This window comes from Oreochromis niloticus, linkage group LG4 (assembly GCF_001858045.2).
Source record: "Oreochromis niloticus isolate F11D_XX linkage group LG4, O_niloticus_UMD_NMBU, whole genome shotgun sequence".
NCBI lineage: Eukaryota > Metazoa > Chordata > Actinopteri > Cichliformes > Cichlidae > Oreochromis > Oreochromis niloticus.
In genome coordinates, this window is record NC_031969.2 from 11,960,474 (window position 1) to 11,981,414 (window position 20,941).

General features: G+C 40.5%; 2 protein-coding genes across 4 annotated transcripts; both read right to left on the bottom strand.

Moving 5' to 3' along the window:
- Positions 1–580: 580 nt before the first annotated feature.
- clcn7 (chloride channel 7) lies at positions 581–15,340 on the bottom strand. Of its 2 annotated transcripts, XM_003454924.5 has the most exons (25): positions 15,076–15,189; positions 13,812–13,889; positions 11,997–12,062; positions 11,471–11,536; positions 11,197–11,329; positions 10,942–11,051; positions 10,475–10,555; positions 10,326–10,388; positions 10,121–10,204; positions 9,857–9,950; positions 8,733–8,797; positions 8,399–8,515; positions 8,251–8,305; positions 7,829–7,889; positions 5,891–6,032; positions 5,042–5,135; positions 4,789–4,961; positions 4,386–4,437; positions 4,157–4,284; positions 3,418–3,503; positions 3,150–3,282; positions 2,816–2,875; positions 2,555–2,731; positions 2,277–2,357; positions 581–2,148 (listed from the first exon to the last, which is right to left on the bottom strand). In XM_003454924.5, exons 1-25 carry the CDS (start codon positions 15,187–15,189, stop codon positions 2,062–2,064), a joined length of 2,400 nt encoding a protein of 799 aa, XP_003454972.1. In that variant the 3' UTR covers positions 581–2,061. The 2 variants fall into 2 exon arrangements, with proteins under 2 accessions (XP_003454972.1, XP_005459481.1); XM_005459424.4 differs by lacking the exon at positions 13,812–13,889 and having other exon boundaries at positions 2,062–2,148; positions 15,076–15,340.
- Positions 15,341–16,094: 754 nt separating this feature from the next.
- On the bottom strand, positions 16,095–20,537 carry ptx4 (pentraxin 4, long). 2 transcript variants are annotated; one of them, XM_005459425.4, is made up of 4 exons: positions 20,207–20,537; positions 18,961–19,139; positions 17,703–18,727; positions 16,095–17,413 (listed from the first exon to the last, which is right to left on the bottom strand). In XM_005459425.4, exons 1-4 carry the CDS (start codon positions 20,330–20,332, stop codon positions 16,731–16,733), a joined length of 2,013 nt encoding a protein of 670 aa, XP_005459482.1. In that variant the 5' UTR covers positions 20,333–20,537; the 3' UTR covers positions 16,095–16,730. The 2 variants fall into 2 exon arrangements, with proteins under 2 accessions (XP_005459482.1, XP_025762633.1); XM_025906848.1 differs by lacking the exon at positions 20,207–20,537 and having other exon boundaries at positions 18,945–18,994.
- Positions 20,538–20,941: the final 404 nt, after the last annotated feature.

A 20,941-nucleotide genomic window follows, 5' to 3' on the forward strand; every position in this document is an offset into this window, starting at 1 on the left:
GGTGTAGCTGACAGATCCTCCACTCTGTCTGCTGCTGGGTGAGGCGGGGCAGTTGGTCCAGCAAGGAAAGCAGGAGGAGGAGGAGGTGGGAAAAAGGGAGCGGGAGGGTTGGATGTTTCATCCAAAATATTAACGAACACATTTTCAAGAGTGCGAGGAACCCCTTCTTACTTCATTCTTTCCCAAATACGATCCAGCTCTTCCCTGATGTCTATTTTTGGGACAGAGGGTTTATGTGCTGCTGTTCTGCGTCTGGGATCCTGTGACAAACATTGATAGAAATTCGATCCTCTTAGACTGGGACTGACATCTTATATCATACAGAACTAAACTAAGGACAAGTACTTTGTGCAAGCAGTTGAATAGTAATTACTACCAGTCACTGCAATGAAAGCACAGATGCCCAACAATGATTATTTGCACTAATTATTAAATTGCATCTTTTGGACCAGTTAATTGAAGTTAAGTAATTTCCCACGGCACATCAGTGTACCATGGGACAGTAGCTGAAAACCACTGGTCTAAGGAGCTTGAAAAGAAAAGCGTCTGGACTCATTCTCAAATGTACGAAAGAGTTGTATGATAATAGTTAAAACTTTATTCATTCACAAAAAGGTTTATCCAGTGGTTATAAAATAGAACAACATTTTCATGTTTACATCTGGAAGGGTAAAAACAATAAGAGCCCAAAGAAATCGATAACACTGCTGACTGAAATGTTAGAAATACAAACAGACACAATTACAATCAATAGGAAAACTGTGTTGTCAGGGTAGCAAAGAAGATATGTGGCACACTATTGTTTACATTCATAGAGAGCTCCAATAGGGACACTCATGGGAACAAAGTCTTCAGTAGCAGGTCAAAGTGCAAACCTTCAGAGGTGGAAAAAGTACCTTTGAGTACAATCTAAGTAGTACAATAAATAACAGCAGTCTTTCAGTGCAAAACTACACAAGCACAGATATCATTGCAAACCTTCAGTGGTCGGTAACTGTGCTTTAAACCAGCTCTTGAACACGACAACTCAAAATCAGTTTCAAAGCAAAACGCTTCAAAGTATCCTGTAGCTCAGCAGCAGGAATATAAAACACCCATCTAACCCAATCTGAAGCAAGTCACCACCCTGTACACCTGCATTTCCACAGCATCCAGCTACACCACCTCATGAAGGAACTAACATTTAACAGTTTATGAAAGTAGGGAGGCAGAATGGGACTGACAACAGTAGAAATGCACTAGGAAGATCCTTTGGGAGCTGATGGTTGGGGAATGGGTCCTCAGGGGTGATCCGATGCGTTCCATGGATCCTTGACTGGATTAAAAACTTGGAAGTTTGGAGGCTGGGTCAACACCTCGGGTTATTTATCATGCTGCTCATGAGTATTTTTTCCATGTAGTCGGGGTCTGTTACAATGAGGGGGTGTGCTCAGTCTGCAACAGTGTTTGGGTAGGTGGTCCGTGTCAAGATTACTTCTACATAAAACCCAGGATCCAAGGTTTCCCAGCACAACGCTGCTGAGATGAGTGATTCACTTCATCCATCACTGGTTTAAATGTTAACAAAAATTAAAAAGCTTTGTTTAGAATATAAGCAATTTGACTTTCATTCTAACTGATCCAGTCCAACTTTATTTGGGGCCACAGACGTGTGTGTGTGTGTGTGTGTGTGTGTGTGTGTGTGTGTGTGTGTGTGTGTAAAACTCTGTAAAAGTGTTTGGAAAAACAACTAAACAACCAAACAAATAAGAACAAAGACAAGAAAGTCAAGCATCATTTGTTGCCTCAGCGCAAAAATCTGGTGAATAATTAAATAAAATACAGTTTCTGGAATTATCCTGGAAAAACTATTCATCTGAATCCTTTAGAAGCAAATGCCGTCATTCAGCATTAACAGAGGAGTGGATGTTTTCTAGAATTATTCAAAAAAAAAAGAAAAAAAAAAAAAGGAGAGAGACAGATCTTTAGCCCTTGAAGGCGTCCTTCTGGGCTGCCAAACTGATGGTCAACAGCTTCTGAGGCAACATGTGGTCAGTCTATGGGCGTGTGTATGTGGGTACACTATGTCTGGGCAAGCTGCAGCTCCTCCAGCCCATGTTTGCCCAGATGATATCTGGCCAAGTCCTTCCTTGTCACCAGTCCAATCACCTGCAGGAGGTCACAAACCAAAGAAAAAAATACAATAAAACTAATCATAGCAACATAAATGTGAAGCATGTGGGGAAATACAACCAAACAAAACTCCTTTACACAGAAACATAAACACACAGTCTTACCCTGTTCTCATCATCTACCACCACCAGGTGTCTCAGTCCTAGTGCTCTGAACAGCTTAAACACGCGAGGGAGTGATGTATCCTGCAGAAAGAACACTTTGTTAAAGTTTGACTTCATTCAAACAAAACATCAAAAACAATCCTGAAAAGCATTTTAATGAAAGAATGAAAAGAAAAACTATAAACCAACAAATTTAACATTTTGCAGCTGCAGTCTCAACTTACAAGTCTAACAAAATCTGGTGGTGACTGCACAACTGCAGTTACTGCATCTGTTACCTGTGGTACAGTGTAAGGTGTTGCATTCATAAACTCAGTGAGGTCCATCATGCATTCTCTCTCATCCTGGGAGACGTGGATGCTTTGAATTGGGGGAAAGCGGGGGTAGGCGTCCCTGAAGTCTTTCAGCTGGAGCTTCCTCTGAGACAGCCGGGACCGGGCCAACTCCACAAACACCTGGCAGGAGAGAAGACGGTGCAAACCGGCTTAACTGCAATCGGGTTCTACAGGCTCTCAATCAGATCTCAGATCAGCTGTTACCTTGTGCTTGAGAAGAACAATCAGCTGAGAGCGCAGGATGAGACCGCAGAGTTTTGCTGGCTGAGTGAAGAGGAAGGTGCAACATGTCTCACATTTTTCTGGTGCTTCAACTCCAATCTACTCGTCAAGTATCTTATGTACTAAAAATTTCTTTGCTAAAGTGGTGCTAAAAATTGACACAAAAACAACGCTTTCCACAGATTTTGCTACAAACACCTTAACATGACTTTTGTTAGGAAACAAAACAAACAAAAACAAACTACTTAGCAGCAAGCAACCCTTTAACACCTCAAACACAAGCTTTCAACAGAAAAAAACCCATTCAAACAGTTACCTCATCACTATCCAAAACCTGCACGACAACAGGGAAGCCGTTGTGATTTGTTGATGTGTTGCTAAGGACGTCCACGATTGTTCCCACCTTCTCTATCCGGTTGAAGCAGGTGACTGGAGAACTCATCACCTCTCTGGATTGTGAATGGTGTGCAGTTGGAGGTGGCAGCGAGGAGGACAATGGTCATAAGAAGGTAAACAACAAGAGTACAAATACTGATTAGAAAATAAAAGAAACAGTGAGAAAAACAAACACAAGTTCATCCTACCTGGCAGTCAGCCAGTGGGAGGTGGCGGGAGCCTCCCAGTGCAGGAAGGGAACACTCTGCAGCTTGATGTGAATGTCGTATAAACCCTAAAGCAGGAAAGTAAGAGTGGTTAGAGATGCTGTCTGTGCCTTACTTTCCTATCATAAACTGTACACAGTAGATCCAAGTGCAATTTCACCAGCAACGACAACATCCTCAATTTGATCAGCAAGATTTCTTGAAAGATTACAGTGGATGGACTCTCTAAGCCTGAGACTGAGGTTTTGTGGAAGGCCTCAGTGAGGACTTCGATGCCAGCCAAACCCCCGCGTACAAATGAGTAGTGTGAGAACTGAGAAAAGAGGGGGGAGGGTTGGGCACGAAAATGAGAACAAAAAGCCTACAGTGCAGGAAGCCAATGTATAGGTATGGAACCAGAAGGTAAGTGTCTGAGGCGTGGTCGTGACATTCAGATAAATCTCCAATTATTCCAGCAGGTTAGGACAAAGTGTCTGCTGTCAGACAAACAAAATAAACTTTATTTTTTTATCTCCTCTCAACAGAAAAGAAAAATATAGAGGTTTACAAAAGACTGATGTATTAAATTAAATGGAAATTTACGCCAAATGCATTTACTAAGCACTTTCATTCAGATAAAATGCAGTAGCATTTATTATGCTGGGATCTGATCACCCTACACTGGACTAACTTCGGCAGTGTGAAGTCAGGAGTAGGTTGTTGTGTCTGTGTCTTCACTCACCTCCTGAAAGTAGTCTCCCACTATTTTGGCAGTCATGAGAACGAGCATGATGGGAAGGCCGTACGTGACATTTCCTGTTGCCTCCACCATGATGACAGTCAAACTGAGAGTCATTCTCACAATGCCACCTGCAGATAGGAGAAAGTATGCAGCATATTGTAGTAAAAGTTGAAATATTTACAACACTATACATAAAATTGCAATTTTTTTGTAAGTGACAGTTACTCACCTAACTGCGCTGCAGCTCCAATCAAAGCATATTTACCAGGATCAGCCCAAATCTATGAAAACACATGCAGCAAAGTCTTTAACACATGTTATCTGGCATATAAGCTTATTATAACAGTAATCTAGGCAAATTAATTAATAAAAATATGCATTTCACATGTTTCAGATAACACCTATTTCCCTATCCTATATGTTTAATAACACAATAATGCTAGCAAGTTTAGAAGTAAGGTTTGTGAAGTGGCTAAAAGTTCTCTTTTTAAAAAAATACAGACTATTTTCTTCCACTGCTTTGCTAATACTGTCAATGATACTGGTCATGTTAACTTGCTGGGTCAGTTCCATTAAATGTAGCTAGTTTTCAAAACGGGAACTAAAAAAATGTCACTGTGAGGAGCACCAACCGGGCTAGTGGGAGTGAAAGAGGCAAGCAGTATCCCACACAGCCTCCCCCAAGCTGCTCCTATTAGAAGAGACGGGATGAAGACACCAGCAGACACTGCCAGGCCGTAGGTCCAACACGCCAGGAAGAAATAGGTCAGAGTAAACAAACCCAGCGTCAGAGGGTTGTAACTTCCTTTAAAACACAAACAAAGAAAGTAATTAGTGAGATTGTAATGGTTCAATCAAAGTCACTACAATAGTGCACCATTTTACCTGGCTGATTGTGGAAAAGACTACGAACGCTTCTCTCAGGAGTGTTAAAAAATGCTGTAGCCATGGAATTATACTCCCCATCTGCACAAAACAACTAAACAGAGACAGAAAAATGATGCGTGGCACAAAATACTCAGAGTGCAGTGAATGCAGGGCTTTAGACAGAAACAGATAAACGAAAAACTGCTTATTACATCTGATTTTATTAGGAATGTTGTCCACAGTGCCTAAATACAAACATGATGTCACAATTTTGCTACACAATCAGAAGTTAAAAAAAATCTATTAAAGCATAAACTATTATAATAACGTATAACATTTAAATCTAGCATTGCTTCCATCATCTGAGATTATAATCTACAGCTAGTCTTAGAGTAGTGCACTGATCCAAAACTGTTCTCGGACATTCTGTTTTCTAATTAGCAGAAAACATGGGAATGATTGAATATAAAAGAGACATCTGAATGTCTCAACCAATTTTCATGGTAATACATAAATTCTTGCACTCTGTGAGAGAAACATCCTGCATCCCCTTAGATCCCTTTAAAGTACCGTTCTTACGCCATGCTGGTAAACTTTATTGAAATGAAACTTTACTGTGAGGTTAAAAAGTAGGAAGTGCCAAGGATCATTATGAGAAGGCTCCTCTACAAATCTGCACGTGCTGGTCTGAATTTGCTTTGTCACACATTTCACCATCTCCCCGTCCATCTTAAAGCTGTAATCCTGCCCGGCTATGCTGTAACACTGTGACCCATGCTTAGATGATGATGCATAATAAAGCTAAATTTAAAAAAAAAAAAAGCAGCGAGAGTGTTTTCAGTCAAGTGGAAACAAATGTGGGTGTACCTGCAGTGGGTACTCCTCATTGTGCTCGGGCCCCAGAGGCTGACAGTCGTTGGAAAAATAAATCATGGTGAATGACACTGTTGCGGTCACAGCAGCCACCAACAAGGCCTCCATCACTTGCAAACATGGTCGATGCACATACCTAACACACACAGACACATTAAATTTAGACATTTTCATGTGCAACGCCACGCCCTAATCTTCTGCTCTGTGCTAAAATGCTGACACATTGCTGATCTCTCAGTCTAGACTTTCCCAAAAGAAAAAAGCAGCTCTTAATATTGCAATAAAAACAGGTGAGAGGGAAACAAAGCTTCTTTGACTTTGTGTCTCTTCAGGCCATGTGACTGGAAATGTCAAGTGTAATTACTGCTCAGAAATGTGACAGAAATACAGACTTCCTTAGACTAAATCATTGTGACTCAGACCACAGGAGTTATTTTTAGAAACAAGACCGTCCAGCCAGGCAAATATTTTATTTTCAAGTTTATCTTTAAGGAAATATTAAAGATAAACTTTGTTTTGTTTTCAGACTGCTTCAATTAAGTCTTTCTTTTTTGTTTGTTTTTTTTAAAAGGATCCATTAGGCTTATTTGGATGATTAAAAGAGTTGCATATCAAAATTTCCCTCATTTATCTTATACTGGGCCTGTGCAGCTCCTCAGTGCAATCACTGCGTGAAACAAGCTATTAAGCTGTTTTAGCTCCTCACAACAAGTCATCTCTCTTCTTACTGGTTACTCTCGCACACAGAAGGAACAGCAGGTAGGTCGGGTTTCTGTGCTTACAGACAGAGCCGTGTGACTGACATGACCAAATCGGGCATGCCTCCTCTCTCGCTCTCTCTCTTCATACAGACTTTCCACCGTGGAAAGAGTATAAAAATTGCAGACATCAAATAAAATCCTCACACCACCCGTTTCCCATTTCCTGACAATTAATATTGTAAATAAACTGACACTCATTTATTGAAAATCTGGTGTCATGACAGTTGGATTATTTTTAGTGTTTTGATTATGATTGAGAATGAATAAGCACTAGCAAACTATTAGTGACTAATTTATAGCCATTGGAACCAATTAAACTAATACAGCTTACATATTACTATTATGACAAGCACGTGCTAGTGCTACAATATTGTTTGGCCCAATGGTGTTGTTGGCAAAGTTAAATACTTATTCACATTGAGAATTTTGTTTATTATTTATTTATTTCAGCAGGTGCATTTGTTTATCCACGTAGCCCATTGCTAGGTGGTTCCGAAGCAATATGATGATAATGTATGATGTACAGTTTAACTGTTGTGGATATAAATGAGATGTTTTTGTCATCAAAATAAAATGACAAAATGTTTTTCTAAGGTGCTACAGGTGCCTCAATGCTAAAAACAGGCCATTTTAGCCTGTGGCTTGGTGGTTGCTGGGCAACACAATGACATCAGAGCTGATATAGATATAGATTTTCAGGTGTCCAAGATCTGCCTGTATGCCAAGTTTAATTCCTCAACTAATCAAGTAGGAGTAGTTGGAAGACAGATAAATAGACACACACACCCAGATTGTGTGTATTATATTAAGATCTGAGTACATTTATGTCAGCCAGCTCCAGAACAGGAAGCCAGAAACACTTCTTAGTACGAGTCGTCTCCCACATTAGTCAGCCTCCCTGTGATCGTACCTGTTCTTATACTGAGGCTATTTTTACACATGTCAATCACGATCTTCCGAGAATCCATTTTAAGTCGTCTCTTGAAAACCTTCTCATCTCACACCCCACCCTGTCTGTGTCAGCCAACATTTTCATGCTCTCCATGTGATGTTTTTGTTGGCAGAATGCACACACATGCTCTTCATTATTCATAAACCCTTGCTGAAATATTTCCTTTCTGAGTTAATGACAGTTTGGTTTGTATTTGCTTGAGTCCTATCTAAACTTTACCTGATCCTGAAGATAGTCAGCCAGTAGTTGATTGAATTAAAGAGCGCTCCCAACAACCCACCTGCACAGGACAGGAACGGAAACAAATTAATGAAATGAATAAACAGGAGCGATAGCGCAAGTTAAATATAACAGAGGTACTGTCATTAGTCTGAGAAAAATGGGTGCTGGACTGATGATCGATTTGCAATATGCAACTCTCAGGAAAAGAAGAAAAGAAAATATTGATCAAAGAGATTGGCAAGATTGGGTGCAAATGAGTGCGACTGATGAGTTGATGCGGAACTGGTAAAGAATTAGACAATGATTCTTATTCCTATTCAGTGTTTTGGGGTCCCTGATTATGCAGTGAACAACTCCTGAGCAGCTGATGAAGAATTGTGCATATTTGTAGAAATTTAAAAAAACCAAATAAACTTTACCTATAGCTCCCATACCCATAAACAAAGGTAACTCGTAGTAGTAATAGGCCACACTCTGAAAAGAGACAAAAGTCAGTGCCTTACATGGACCACAAAAATGAATTAACCTTGAAAAGCACACCGTTTGTGTTTAATGTAAGTCTCTTACATCACTTTCAAAGCGTCCAAAGTTGATGAGACCTGGATTGGAAAGGTCTCCTGGTTTGCCATGATAGATACTGAGGAAGAAGTTCAGTGTGAAGGTGGAGATCATGGAGGCAAAGAACTGCAGAGGAGGAGGGCAAAAATTTACGAGATGTAGGAAATACTAAAACTTATCCACTTGTGTTTTAATCAATCTTTTAGACAACTTTTTAATTTTGTTGTTTAAGCGACAATGACAATAAAGATATTCAGTTCAATTTATAAGGCTTCTGGATGAAATGCTGTTGATTCAACATACTGTGCTCACTAATAGTGGTTAATGCTTTTTCATGACTTACTATTCTCCATGTGAGCATCTGGTTCCAGAAAGAAGCTCCCTCCTCTAGAGAGAACAAAACTCCGCCTGTCGACCACAGAAAGAGAGTTTAAAAACAAACAAGAAGCACTCAGAGAGCGCAAACCTCAGCCGAGGCAGTATTTACCAGAATAGCATTAAATTTTTTATATATATTCAATGTTTTTTTTTTTCCTTTTTAGACTGAAAAAGTCATTTGGATAAGTGACAAAACACACTTGTGTGCAGACCAAAACAACCACACAGAGCCTTTGGAGGAGGTAGTGTCAGTATGGTTCCAAACAAACTCCAGTGCTGTTTGTTTATGGTGTGAACATGATCCAACCCTAATCCAAACCAACTACCGGGTGTATGTTAAAGTTTGAGCTTAAAATGTCCACGTGTGGTTTATATTCTCAACACAAAAAAAGGTGCTATAGATGTGCAAACGTCTGTATGGGTTAACGGTTAGCTGTGAAATAAACATAAATTACTGGCTTTCTCACACAGCACCTTCATCCTGTATTTAATTTTTATTGCTCCTGCCACAAACACATCTGGCAGATGAGTAGACTGAACATTCTCATGTGGTTTCTAGTGACACATTTAGGTTCACTTGGATTTTTCTGTGTGAAAACAAACCAAACCACAGGGTTAAACTACAAATTTTTACTCAGCTGATTCGGACCAGAGTAAACAAACTACAGGTGTGATAATGCCCTTAAACTAATCCAGAGTTAGCAAGCGTGATCACATGACTGCCTCCTTGCAGTTTGATGAGCCAAGTTTCACATAAACTAAACAGCACTCTTCACATGATAATGGCAACAGTCTACAGACTGAGACATGGTTTGTTTTACTTCTTGTGAGAAACAGTTCTGCAAAAACAAAGCCTCAACATGCACAAAGCAGCTTTATAATCACAGCAGGCAGTTATCAACAGACTAATAAGAGTATGTCAGAGGGTTTCTGTAGATCCCAGTGCATCAAATTTAAGACTTCTAAAGATCTTGTTATGCATATTATTATTTTTTGGTTGCTTTTAGTGTGGGCATATATAACCATACTGTTGTAGAGCTTAAATCAGCTAAACTTCACACACAGCAAAAGCAGATTATGTGTTTTTACCAACTGGTGCCCCAAAAGCAGCAGAAACTCCAGCAGCAGCTCCAGCAGAAACAAAGTCCCTCTTTTCTGTGTCTCTCCGGAAGTATTCAAACATCTACACAAACACACATATATTTTATATTATTAACCACTCCTATTGTCAAACACACACAAACTTAGTATATTAGGATATATGGAGTTTGTCACAATGTCAATCGATGTGACACACTGAATATACTGTGACCGACAAGCATGTTAGTGTTCGGGATCTCAACACAGTCTTACCTTGAAGTCCCGTTTTAAGGAGGTGCTTCTGCCCTGTGAGACTCCCGCAGCTACAACAGCACCAGAGTGAATCATGGGACCTTCCTGAGGATCGTGGGCAAACAAGAGGACAGCTTTAAAAAAAATGTGTTTCAAATGTGCTCAGAACACAGCTTGAGTTTATGTTTACAAATAGATGAAGGATTTTAGAGTTGATATCGTTTACCTTTCCAACAGCAAGACCACCAGCTACTGAACAGATAACGCCCAACACTTTCACCAACAGCGTCTACGAAGAACAACGGGACATAAAGATGTAAACGTGGATTTAGTGTATCCATTATTCTAAGCTACTGTTATTTTACGTGGCCGTACCTTGAGCCGTACTACCCTGGGAATCTTGACTCCATTTAGGTAACATTTTATCTGAGGAATACCACTTCCAGCTGCTATTGGCTACAGGAGAAAGCACAGGAAAAGATACATGTGAAGATTCGTGGTACACAGTGCCTCATCACATGCTAATAAACCGCACTGTCACAAAAACAGAAACACATTTAGTTTAAATTGCCAGTATTTCACAGAAGGACTCAGACATGCTATTACTAACCAAAAATCTTCACTTCCACAACCATTTGAATTGTTTGTAGCTAAGGAATATATGTGACAGAGCAAGAAAAAAGGGGGGGGGGGGGGGGGGGGGGGGAGCCACACTTCCCCAAAACCCATTCTTGCACTTGAGGAATGTTATTATTAAACCACACAAATGGGGAAGAAGTGGTTCCAATTCAAAATTTAGGCTAATCAGAAAAGGTCAAGAACATTTTTGCTTTCTGTCTTACCTCAATATACGCAACCATGATGCCCCCCACCAGGACGAAGGCACAGTTGAGAACGGCCCAGAGGATGAGAGAAATAGACAGCCCACCCACCTCTGTAAACTTTTCAATGTCTGTGAAGGCTCAGAGTCAAGGAAGTGTCTTTTTTTTCCTGAAATCACTTGAGTGATTTGGAGAAAAATTAAAGTTCCTTAAGGCTTGCATATTGACGTGGTACTAAAAAATAGGACTAAAAAACTGTACAAGTCTAAAGGATACTCTCTTTAATGACTTGATACTTGCACCCAGCCAGTTTCTCCACCATAATGTCTATAAAACAGGCAATGAGACCCGTTAGAATGCCAATCAGACCGCAGATTACCCAACGACTGATCTCCAGACAGCGGAAACCCTAAAAACACAAGATGAGAAGATAAGGAGTGATGCAGGATAAAGCAGCCAGACACAAGACTCGAGACAGAAAGAAAATAATGGAGTTCATACAGAGCCCAGGCGAACTACCATTTCTGCAAAAGATTCCTGCACCACTCACCATGTGACTCATTCTTCTCTCCTCTTCAAGAAAGAGCTGATTTTCAATGTTGTCATAATCCAGACTCTACAATGAAACAGACAGATGAATACATTTAATTTCATCAAATACATCTGTAAAAAAAAAAAAAAAAAAAGACAACACAAAAGCTCTTCCTGCTAGGTTCAGAGGCAAATTGTATGATCTATTTAAAGAAACTGACATCCAAAAATCTGACCAATTTCTGTGTGCATTTTTTAGATGGACATACAAAATTTCAAAGACAATACAAAGCATATCTCCTCAAGTACTGACAGTTCCACTTTTCTTAAGAACAGTATAAACAGTTGCATTTTTATAGCTGGCTCAGTTTTTAGTTTCTTCCTTTATTTGCTAAAACTTGGCGATACCCCTGTAAGATGGCAAAAAAGGACATTCTCACTTCTTGTGCATACAGGCTTAAAACATCAAAGTAACCAAGTGTAATCCAACGTATTCAAGACTTATCTGGAAAAACCGGATTCTGATTGGTTAACAGCAGTTTTACCTCATATTTAAGTGACAGCAGCTTCTCGTTGTGTGGGATCTCTTTAGGTCGGCCCCTAATAGGGTCCTGCAGGGGGCGAGGAAAAAAAAGCATTAACACATCACCTCTGACCTCAGTTATGTGGCTGGAAACTATTTTGCTGCTATTAAAATATTTTACATACAGCAGCAGGGAGTGGAAAATGAATCACAAGCATCAGATGCATTTTTCTTACTCAGAAGAAAATTGGGGGACAGGTTTGACAATCAAAAGCTAATTACATAGCTGTACACGTCTTTGGATATCCTCTTTAACAACTCAATCGCAGCCAGTTTCTCCAGAAACTCTACATCATAGCTGTAACCACAAACCCCTCTGAAACACTACAGTGAAACCTACGCCATAACCACACATGCGCTTCTCTACAAATGCAGCTACAATAATAATAATCGTAGCATCAATCATAATCTTAGCACCAATACACGAATCACAGATGACAGTAAATTCCTGGAGGATGAATTGCTGAAACTATTTGAATGGAAATGAAAATGAAAGAAATGTTAAAACTTAAGGGACAAATATGTTGTTGATTTTTTTTAAATGACCACAATAAAAAAAATTTTTAAATTGGGACACGACCACAAGGTAATTAACACATATTGTGCACTAGCACAAGCATCAATGCCAGCAATGCTGGAGGCCACTTATGTAGGTTCTGTAGGCTCTGGACCTCTTTAAGTTTCTCGAAGACATTTCTATTGATCACATGATAGCAGGGAGTCTCCATCATTACTTAAAAGTCTAGTCGCTTTTGTTTCCAAGCTCCTTAGATTACCGTAGCCTGGATGACTGAGAACCTACACAGATTTTATTGGGCTTTGTAGTTGTCCCTTACACAGTGACCTCCACTGTCACTCCCTTCCCTATTCCAGCCCACTTGTTAGCTAATCAAACTCAGCAGACGCATACATCATCCGCTTCCTGCAGCGACACGACAGGATCTTGTGAGGCTGCACAAGAGCACATCTGCGATGGGTGAAAACCCCTCTCCCTGTCCAAATATAAACAGGTAGGCAGACGGACACGTTTGCAGCACCATAAATTACGCTTTAGCTTGCCATCCATCTCTGCAGCATGCAACTAAGTAAAGACTTACTTTCACAGAGCCACAAACAAGCTGGAAATAAAATTTTATTTATCATACTCAAACAAATCAAAAGCATGCAATCACATTCCAGCCAGTAAGCCAATGAAAACATAACTGAATCAGATGGTTTGTGTGAAGAAGCAGAACAGATGGGACATCCTGTCGTGCTAACGGAGCCTCAAGTATCAGTATGTGGTCCTGTGTGTCAGAGTGTATGTATGAGGATTTCTTGTCCTGGTTAAAGTATCCTAAGCCTGGAAAGAATTAGTCAAATAAAATGAATGAATGTAATAACCATATATTCAAATGCATGGACTTGATCAATTTGCCATTTGCAGTGCCTCACAGTGGAAACCATCAAACAGTTTCCAATCACGTGCCCCTAGTGAGTCAAGCATCACTGGACTATTCTGTCTGGAGAGCGACTAGTTCCTGCGTCAGTTTTCCCAAATCATTCAGAGGGAAGCAGCTCAGTCTCAACCTTCAACTTTATCTCAGTCAAGGCATTGGCACAGTAAACAAATATGAGCATATGGCTGAATCGCATTAGTCACAACTGCAGTGATTTGCTGGGGAATGCTGGGAGAGATTATCGTGGTGTAAGAGGCTAAAACAAGAACTGCTAATAAAGGGAAACAGAAGAGAAAAAGACAAAAAGAAAGCAGAGATGTTGGGAGCTCAAACTTTACCTCTTCTGATGTTATATCATCTTCCAAATCCACCGTGCTGAATCTGCCTATCCGAAATACACTGCCTGATCCGGACAGCTAAAGACATCACAGACAGCAACATAAATATATGAATATGGCCATGTGTAGCACTTTTCAGGGTAATATGTTACATTGTTAACTGCTGGTATCCGTTTAAGAAACTAACACAAGAGTCTTCTCCCCTCTACTTGGAGTCTAAAGTCTATTTTTGGACATCTTTTGATGTTGGACTCATATGAAGGGTTATACATGTTGGTAAGATTTTTAAGAGTAAGCAGCTCTACATTGCTCCCTTTATTAAAGAAATGTTTGACTTCAAAACAAACAAAAAGAAAAAAAAATCTACAACAGAAAATGCACACAAAAAGCATGTTCTTTTCCACAGCTGTACATTTTCTGATGCAAATGAGAAGACATCCTTTTTGGATGCGCATATTTGGAATTGCATTAACGTGAGACTCCACTTTCATGTTGGTTAATGCCACACAGGCAGAAACGGTAACAGTGAAAAAGGAAGTTGGATTTTCCAGAATATTTCAATATTACTCTGACAGGCAGACGTCTGCAGGTCTTGTAACTGGATCGTGCTGGGATAACCACACTTCCCAAAGCAGTCACAATTACAGTCTGTACCTGTAGCCCAGGTAATCCAATTTGTGCCCATCGCCATCAGGATGTTTTCCAGCGCCAAACAGGTTAGGAAATAATGGAAGTAACAGCGAATGACTAGCTATAATCTGATTATTTTCCAGGAGGACTGAAACAAATTATGAGCATCATGTACTTAATTTGAATAGGCCTAATTCTATTACTTTCGCCCTCTAAACCCAGTCACAAACAAAACTTGTGGTTGCCTTTATTATCCAGAATTGTAAACCATAACACAGTCGGGATGTTTGGTAGTTTTCTCTTGTTTTTGATGTGTACTCGCGATCTTCGTGAATTCTTGCACACTTCCATCCTTAATTCATTTAACTTTATCCTCAAATACACTCTGGGTCAAGTCATGTTGCTTTTAAACCTGCTGCTATATGAATAACAGTCACCAGACATCAACAACACCTCAGTTAAAAACTGTGTCTGCGGCCGTGCATTAAAATGATTAAAAGCAATCCTAGCCCATGCAGCATTTAAAAACAAGAGTCAACGTCAGCCTAGGATAGCTAATAAAACATGACACAGCATCTTCTTTGGGAAGCAGCAGAGGTAACAGATGTTCAGGTAAATTAGCCACTATGCTAACCTGTCTGGAGGGTTTCGGTATCTCGGTGCCGTTGAGTAACGGTGTCCCCTCCCCGGCCAAACCGGAGTCGTCGCCCCGGCTGGACCACGACACTTTCTTGGTGATGTTAGCCATGGTGGCTCCCCTCTAATTCGCCGAGCTGTCAATAGTTTGCTTCATTAACTTCAGCCGTCGTTGGCTAACAACTGTTATTCTCTCTCAACTCCCCATGATCATTCTTGCAACTCGTGACGCTTTGTAAGGTTCGCGTGCAGGGTCAAAAATAATTCTGGGCCGCGTTGGCTGCTGGGATTTGAAGTTTTTCAGTATTTCAGACTCCAGCAAGTTATCGCAAAATATTATATTATATTATATTATATTATATTATATTATATTATATTATATTATATTATATTATAAACAATAATTAGGTGACTAAAGACTGTATATGCAAGTAAACTGTATTATTTTCATCTGAACTCTAATGCAGCCAGACTTTACCATTTCAGAGGAAATGGGAGTGCGTTTAACTTGTTGCAGCTCCACAGTTTGTTCCCTTTATTTTAAATATATATAATAATAATAATACCTCTTAGTTAACAAGTCTACAAAGAATGTAGAGGTTATGCCTGTTATTTACACCTGTGCAGTGGTAGAGGAGTAAGATGTAAAAATTGTTCTGAATCAAGAACCAGTTCGAAATTTTTAAATCCTGCATACCTCCAAGCATATCAGTTCCTTTTTATCAATGTTTTCTGCACTACCATTATTTCAAACTTACATGGAATGTAAATAGTTTTGACGAACCTGAAAAACTGTGTCGCTCAAATTTTTTCCACATGGAAAAAAAAGGAAAAAAATAAGAAGATTTTAAAAATACATAGAGCTAAAAAGAAATTAATAAGGAATAGGGGGCATAAAAGAATTGCTAATGAAACGGGTATCAGTTTGTGAAATACCATATACTTCATTGTTTGATTTGATTTAGCTATAAAAATGTGACTTGCACTTGGAGAGGGAAAGCACTGGATTCATGGAGAGTGGAGAGGTTTTATTCATAAGAACGCAACATTATTGACATTCACATAAGCTGCTACAGTTCAGTTTGGTTTATACATTGGCTATTAGAAAAATAGGCAACAAACACAGGAAATAGTAATAAGTAATAATTATATGTGTAGCATGTATCATACTGTGTACAGATTTTAATTTTAGAGTCACGCAGTAAAGGCAGGAGGCGTGAGTAGGCATATAAATTGAGCTAATTTCTTAGTTACAGTCTCTTAGTTAGTTTGCGACACTCGCTATTACAACGCTAGTTTTGAAAGTAGTTTTAGCATTATAATTATGTTATATTTTGTTTCAGTAAGAGTACTTTGAAATCTTTATCAAAGCATCCTTTATATTTGTCTAGTTATGATTATTATCACATAGAGTGGATTGTGGCATTCTCCAGCTGTAATGGTCTCAGGCTCGACCTTGCTACAGTGTCCATGAATAATAATACTTCTATAAGCGCTGTAGTTAAAGTAGAAACTGACAGCATGGTAGTGTTTACATTCACAAACCCAAACTTTGCACAAAAAAAAAGAAAAATCAAATAAAAAAACAAAACAAAAGCTGGACCTCCAAAGGAATTGCTTAAATGACCACTGCTTTTTTCCTTGATTATATCATCAGCCACAGTACTCTAAACAATCACAGGCCACATGATGCACCGCCCCATGCACCTCCTTTATATCTTCCATGCCAAGCACCACTCCTCTGGGCACGCCTCTTCCTGCCGCTACTCCTTCTACCTCTAATGGGCTAAGCACCCGGTTCCATAACCTGAACCCAGCCATTTGCCCAGCAAAACCCTCTGCAGGATCAAACCCTCCACCAACAGAGTCCTGCTCCTGTCCCAGCACCACAGATCCACCTCCGGGAATCTCCCAACCCTTCCTGAAGTCAGAGCCTGAGGAGGCGAGGAGGTGGTCATTGTAGTGCCAGAATCGACCGTGGATAGAGGACCAAAGGACACAGACATGATGCCAGTGAGCGTCCAGAAGCGCCGACACCTGGAGACGACGATACACGGGGTCTCTAATGACAAAGTCCAGAGAGGGTGAGGAAGAAGGTGAGGATGGGGAAGAGACAGAGAAGGGTATAGACGAAGACGAGGACTTGTGTCCATAGAGAACTAACTGATTGTCACTGTCATCTGTGGCATAGGAGAGCAGTGTGCCAATATGTGGGGTCTCCACACGAAGCCACAGGCACAGAGAGAGTTCAAGAAGAGCTGGTAGACTCAGGGAGAAGGTGACGTAGTTTTCTGCTGAGGCCGAGGGGAACAACACCATGGAGTCCACATTACAAACTGCAGACAGAGAAGGAACATGCATTCAAATTCATCTAAACATGGTGCCAACATGTTCACATGAACAAACTGAACAGTGCATGGAAAAGCTAAAATGTCTTATGAATGCAACATCAAACAGCTAAAACAGTTGCATGAGAGGCAGCATATGGAAGATAAAAGAGGGCTTACGCGAATCTATAAACAGTAAATGTGATGCTTTTCACTCGATGATAACATGATACAATTTTGAAATGTTTCTTTCTTTGACTGTTTTAGTCAGGGGTATCTGAGTAGATACTTTACTTACTGGTTGCATCCCTCTTAGGAATTGGCTGTGTTGGGATCTTGTGCCTGACAGGAATTTGCAGAAATTTGTGGATCACCGTGTGCCTTTTGTCCTCCTCTCCTTCATCCCATCCACTAACTCTTGACTTATAGGGCCGTAGAGCCCCCGGACTAGTCCTGTTCTGTATGTCTTCTGGTGTATAATGGGTTGGAACATGGGGCAGCATCCTAGAAGGCTGTTTTGGGTCTTGTAAATGTGGCGTTTCCTGAGGATGTGAATGGGAACGGGATGGTCGCTGTACCTGGGGATCAGTCTGGCCCTGATGATGAGACAGAGCCTGGTGGGTGGTGTTGATGCTGGGGAGAGTTAGTTGATGCTGATGCTGGGAAGGATAGGGCTGTGTCTGTGCCCAAGTTTGGATCTGGGCCTGGGGCTGGAAAGGGTCTGGATGTATTTTAGGATTTTCCTTTTGGACTTGTATCTGTAGATGAGATTCTGGCATCTGAGCTTTTAAATGTTTAGACTGCTTTGCTGCATGGAGTTGGTCTGGCTTAGTTTCATGATCAGTGTCCGTCTGGATTTGGCTGCTTCCTTCCGCTCTGGGTTGGATATGTCCTTCCAGAATCTTTCCACGCTTCTTTCCTCCTCTATTTGTCTGACCTCTTCTGCATGCTTCATTGTATTCCCGAGGTGTGATGTTGGAGCTAACAGGCTCTTCAACCTTCCCTGACCCTGTCATCTTCTGCCTTCCATTCCTTTCTAGGACTTCACTGAGCCGGCCCTCGAGTTGGGCCAAGCGTGTTGCCTGGTTTTTCAGGGATTCCAGCAACCCTTTTAGTCCAATCAGCAACTCATCACGCTGGATTTGAAGAGCAGCCAGTCTCTCCTCTTGACTTCTGAGCTCTAGAGTGAGGTTGAAGAAGTCCTGATCAGGATCGGCTGTTATTTTTTCAGTCTGGTAGCAGTTCTCCCTTAACTTTCTTTCCACTGAAGTCAGGCGACCCATCAGCCGCTTATTCTTCTTCTCAAGCTTCCTGTTCGTCTCTCTGTGGTGACAGTGTGAGCAAATATGTGATTAAGTAATGTGTTCTTGCTTCTCAAATCCAGCTTTTAGTATCAGACTAAGGCCGAACTGCTACATTTTATCATGTATGGCATGTAAATAGCTGAACAACCTGAAAAATTACAGTTTAAAACTAATCTTACTTTTCTTATAGAGGGCCTCAGTGCAGCCCTTCAAATCTTCCTGAACAGAACATTTACCCCTGAGTGCTCTGACCTGAGATCCTCTATCTCCTGTGTCGTGCTGTGCTTTAGGTGTTCCAGGTCATGTGATACATGGTGGTAATGGTCGTTCAGGGCTTGAACACGCCGCTGTAGTGCCTGCGAGGAACTCCTGTTCTGGTTCAGGGCCAGCATGTTCAAACGGGCTCGAGTTAAAGTCTGGAACTGTTGGAACTATCAGGGAAAAAACGTTTTCATGAATCTTCCTGCAGATGTTTGCTAACTGACTTCAAGGTCAGGAAAATACTGAAAATCTCCAGTAAATACTGAAAAACATGTGTCCCATGACCTTGATGACTGATCATCGGTGCTGCAAGAGATTTTCCATCATTTCAGTGTTTTTACAGCATGACTAATAACATGTATGACAGCAGAAGAGAAACAGTATTGCGAAACAGATATTCAACTTTAATCTTGTAGCTTCACATAAAAAGTAAACAAACTAATAAAAAAGCAAATGTTTGTTTCTTTTTTAACCTTCTCGTGCATTTATTCAACAACATTCACCCCAAACTACTCGCAGCAGATTGCTGCTCGGTCCTGAGACTCGTTCTGTTTCTTTCTGTTAAAGGCGAGTTTTTCCTTCCCGCTGTTGCCAAGTTCTTGCACATAAGTGGTCATCTGTGTTATTTTAGGGTCTTTTCATTTGCAGTATACAGTAAAGCACCTTGAGGTGACTGTTGCTGTGATTTGGCGCTATGTGATGAATTGAACAATTAATATAAATGTAGAGGAGAAACCTCATGTGAGGTTTTGAGATCATTTTTACAGATGCTGAGTCATTCCTGTACAAAAATGTCAAATTCTGTGATGATGCTTTTTGATGCTGCAATGAAAGAAATGCCTAAACTAACATGGAAGAACATTTCACATTTTATGTATTTTTGGTCATATGGCTACAGTCCTAACATTTCAAACCAAACCTTTTTGGATCAGCTGAAAATTATGATGATTTTCAGATTATGTATAGATCTACATCTATGGGCCCGGCTCCTTTACCTTCGCAACTGCCCTGATTCTTTGAAAACAAGAACATTTTTTGGCCATATTGAAATGGTAGCACCACAGTTTTTGTGACTAGTGAACAGGGATGGATTTGAGTTAGCATAGGATATAACTAGCACATAAAAAGTAATTTAAAATAAGCCGCATGCATGCAAAGGCAAGTGACAATGTTAGTTTATGATACCGCAACAACTACTACTGTATATTATTTGCAATATAGCTAATAAGAGACTGACCTGCTCAGTAAGTCGTTGGAGTTTCTGGGAAACTGGATCAAATCCCTCCACCTTTACAGCCTGAAACTGCAGCAGAAGCGTGTAAACCAGGACCTGCATCCAGATGCCCACCACGAAGCTGCCCATGGTGCAGCGCAGTGGAGCAAGGATAGATGCAAGCTGTCGGTCTTTGTCTGGGAGTGTGTAGGTGAAGAAGAGAACGACATAGCTGAAAAGGGTTGGTCTTGAAACACACTATGTGAAAACAACACTTTCCACAAAATCACTGGGGAGCTGGGAGGAAATGCAGATGGCTTCAGCAGGTGCTCTGCTTCTGTCTTTCTCTCTCTTTCACTGTCAAATACAAATTAACAAACACAAAAGAGAAATGAAGTGCCCGCAATAATCGGATACACAATATGTATTAAATGCGGTATTATAAAAGCACATTTATTTTGTTAAAATGCTGGAAATGGTCATTCAGCTTTGGATAAGAAGTTTAGATTTATTAAAAGCTTTCATGAAGTTCCTCAAAACACAAAAAGTAAGTTTGCAGGCTTTTATGTGTGAACTTGCCTGTGTATGTGGCTGTAAAACTCATGATGTGTGGGCTGAGGGAGAAGCAGCTTGTACTTTCTTCTTCCCCCTTGCTTCTGCCGGAGGGGATCTGGCTCTCTTCTTCTTCTGCTTTTTGTGCAAATGACCCAATCCAGGAATGCCTTTGCAGAGCCCTCCCTTCTGCTTTAATGCTTATGA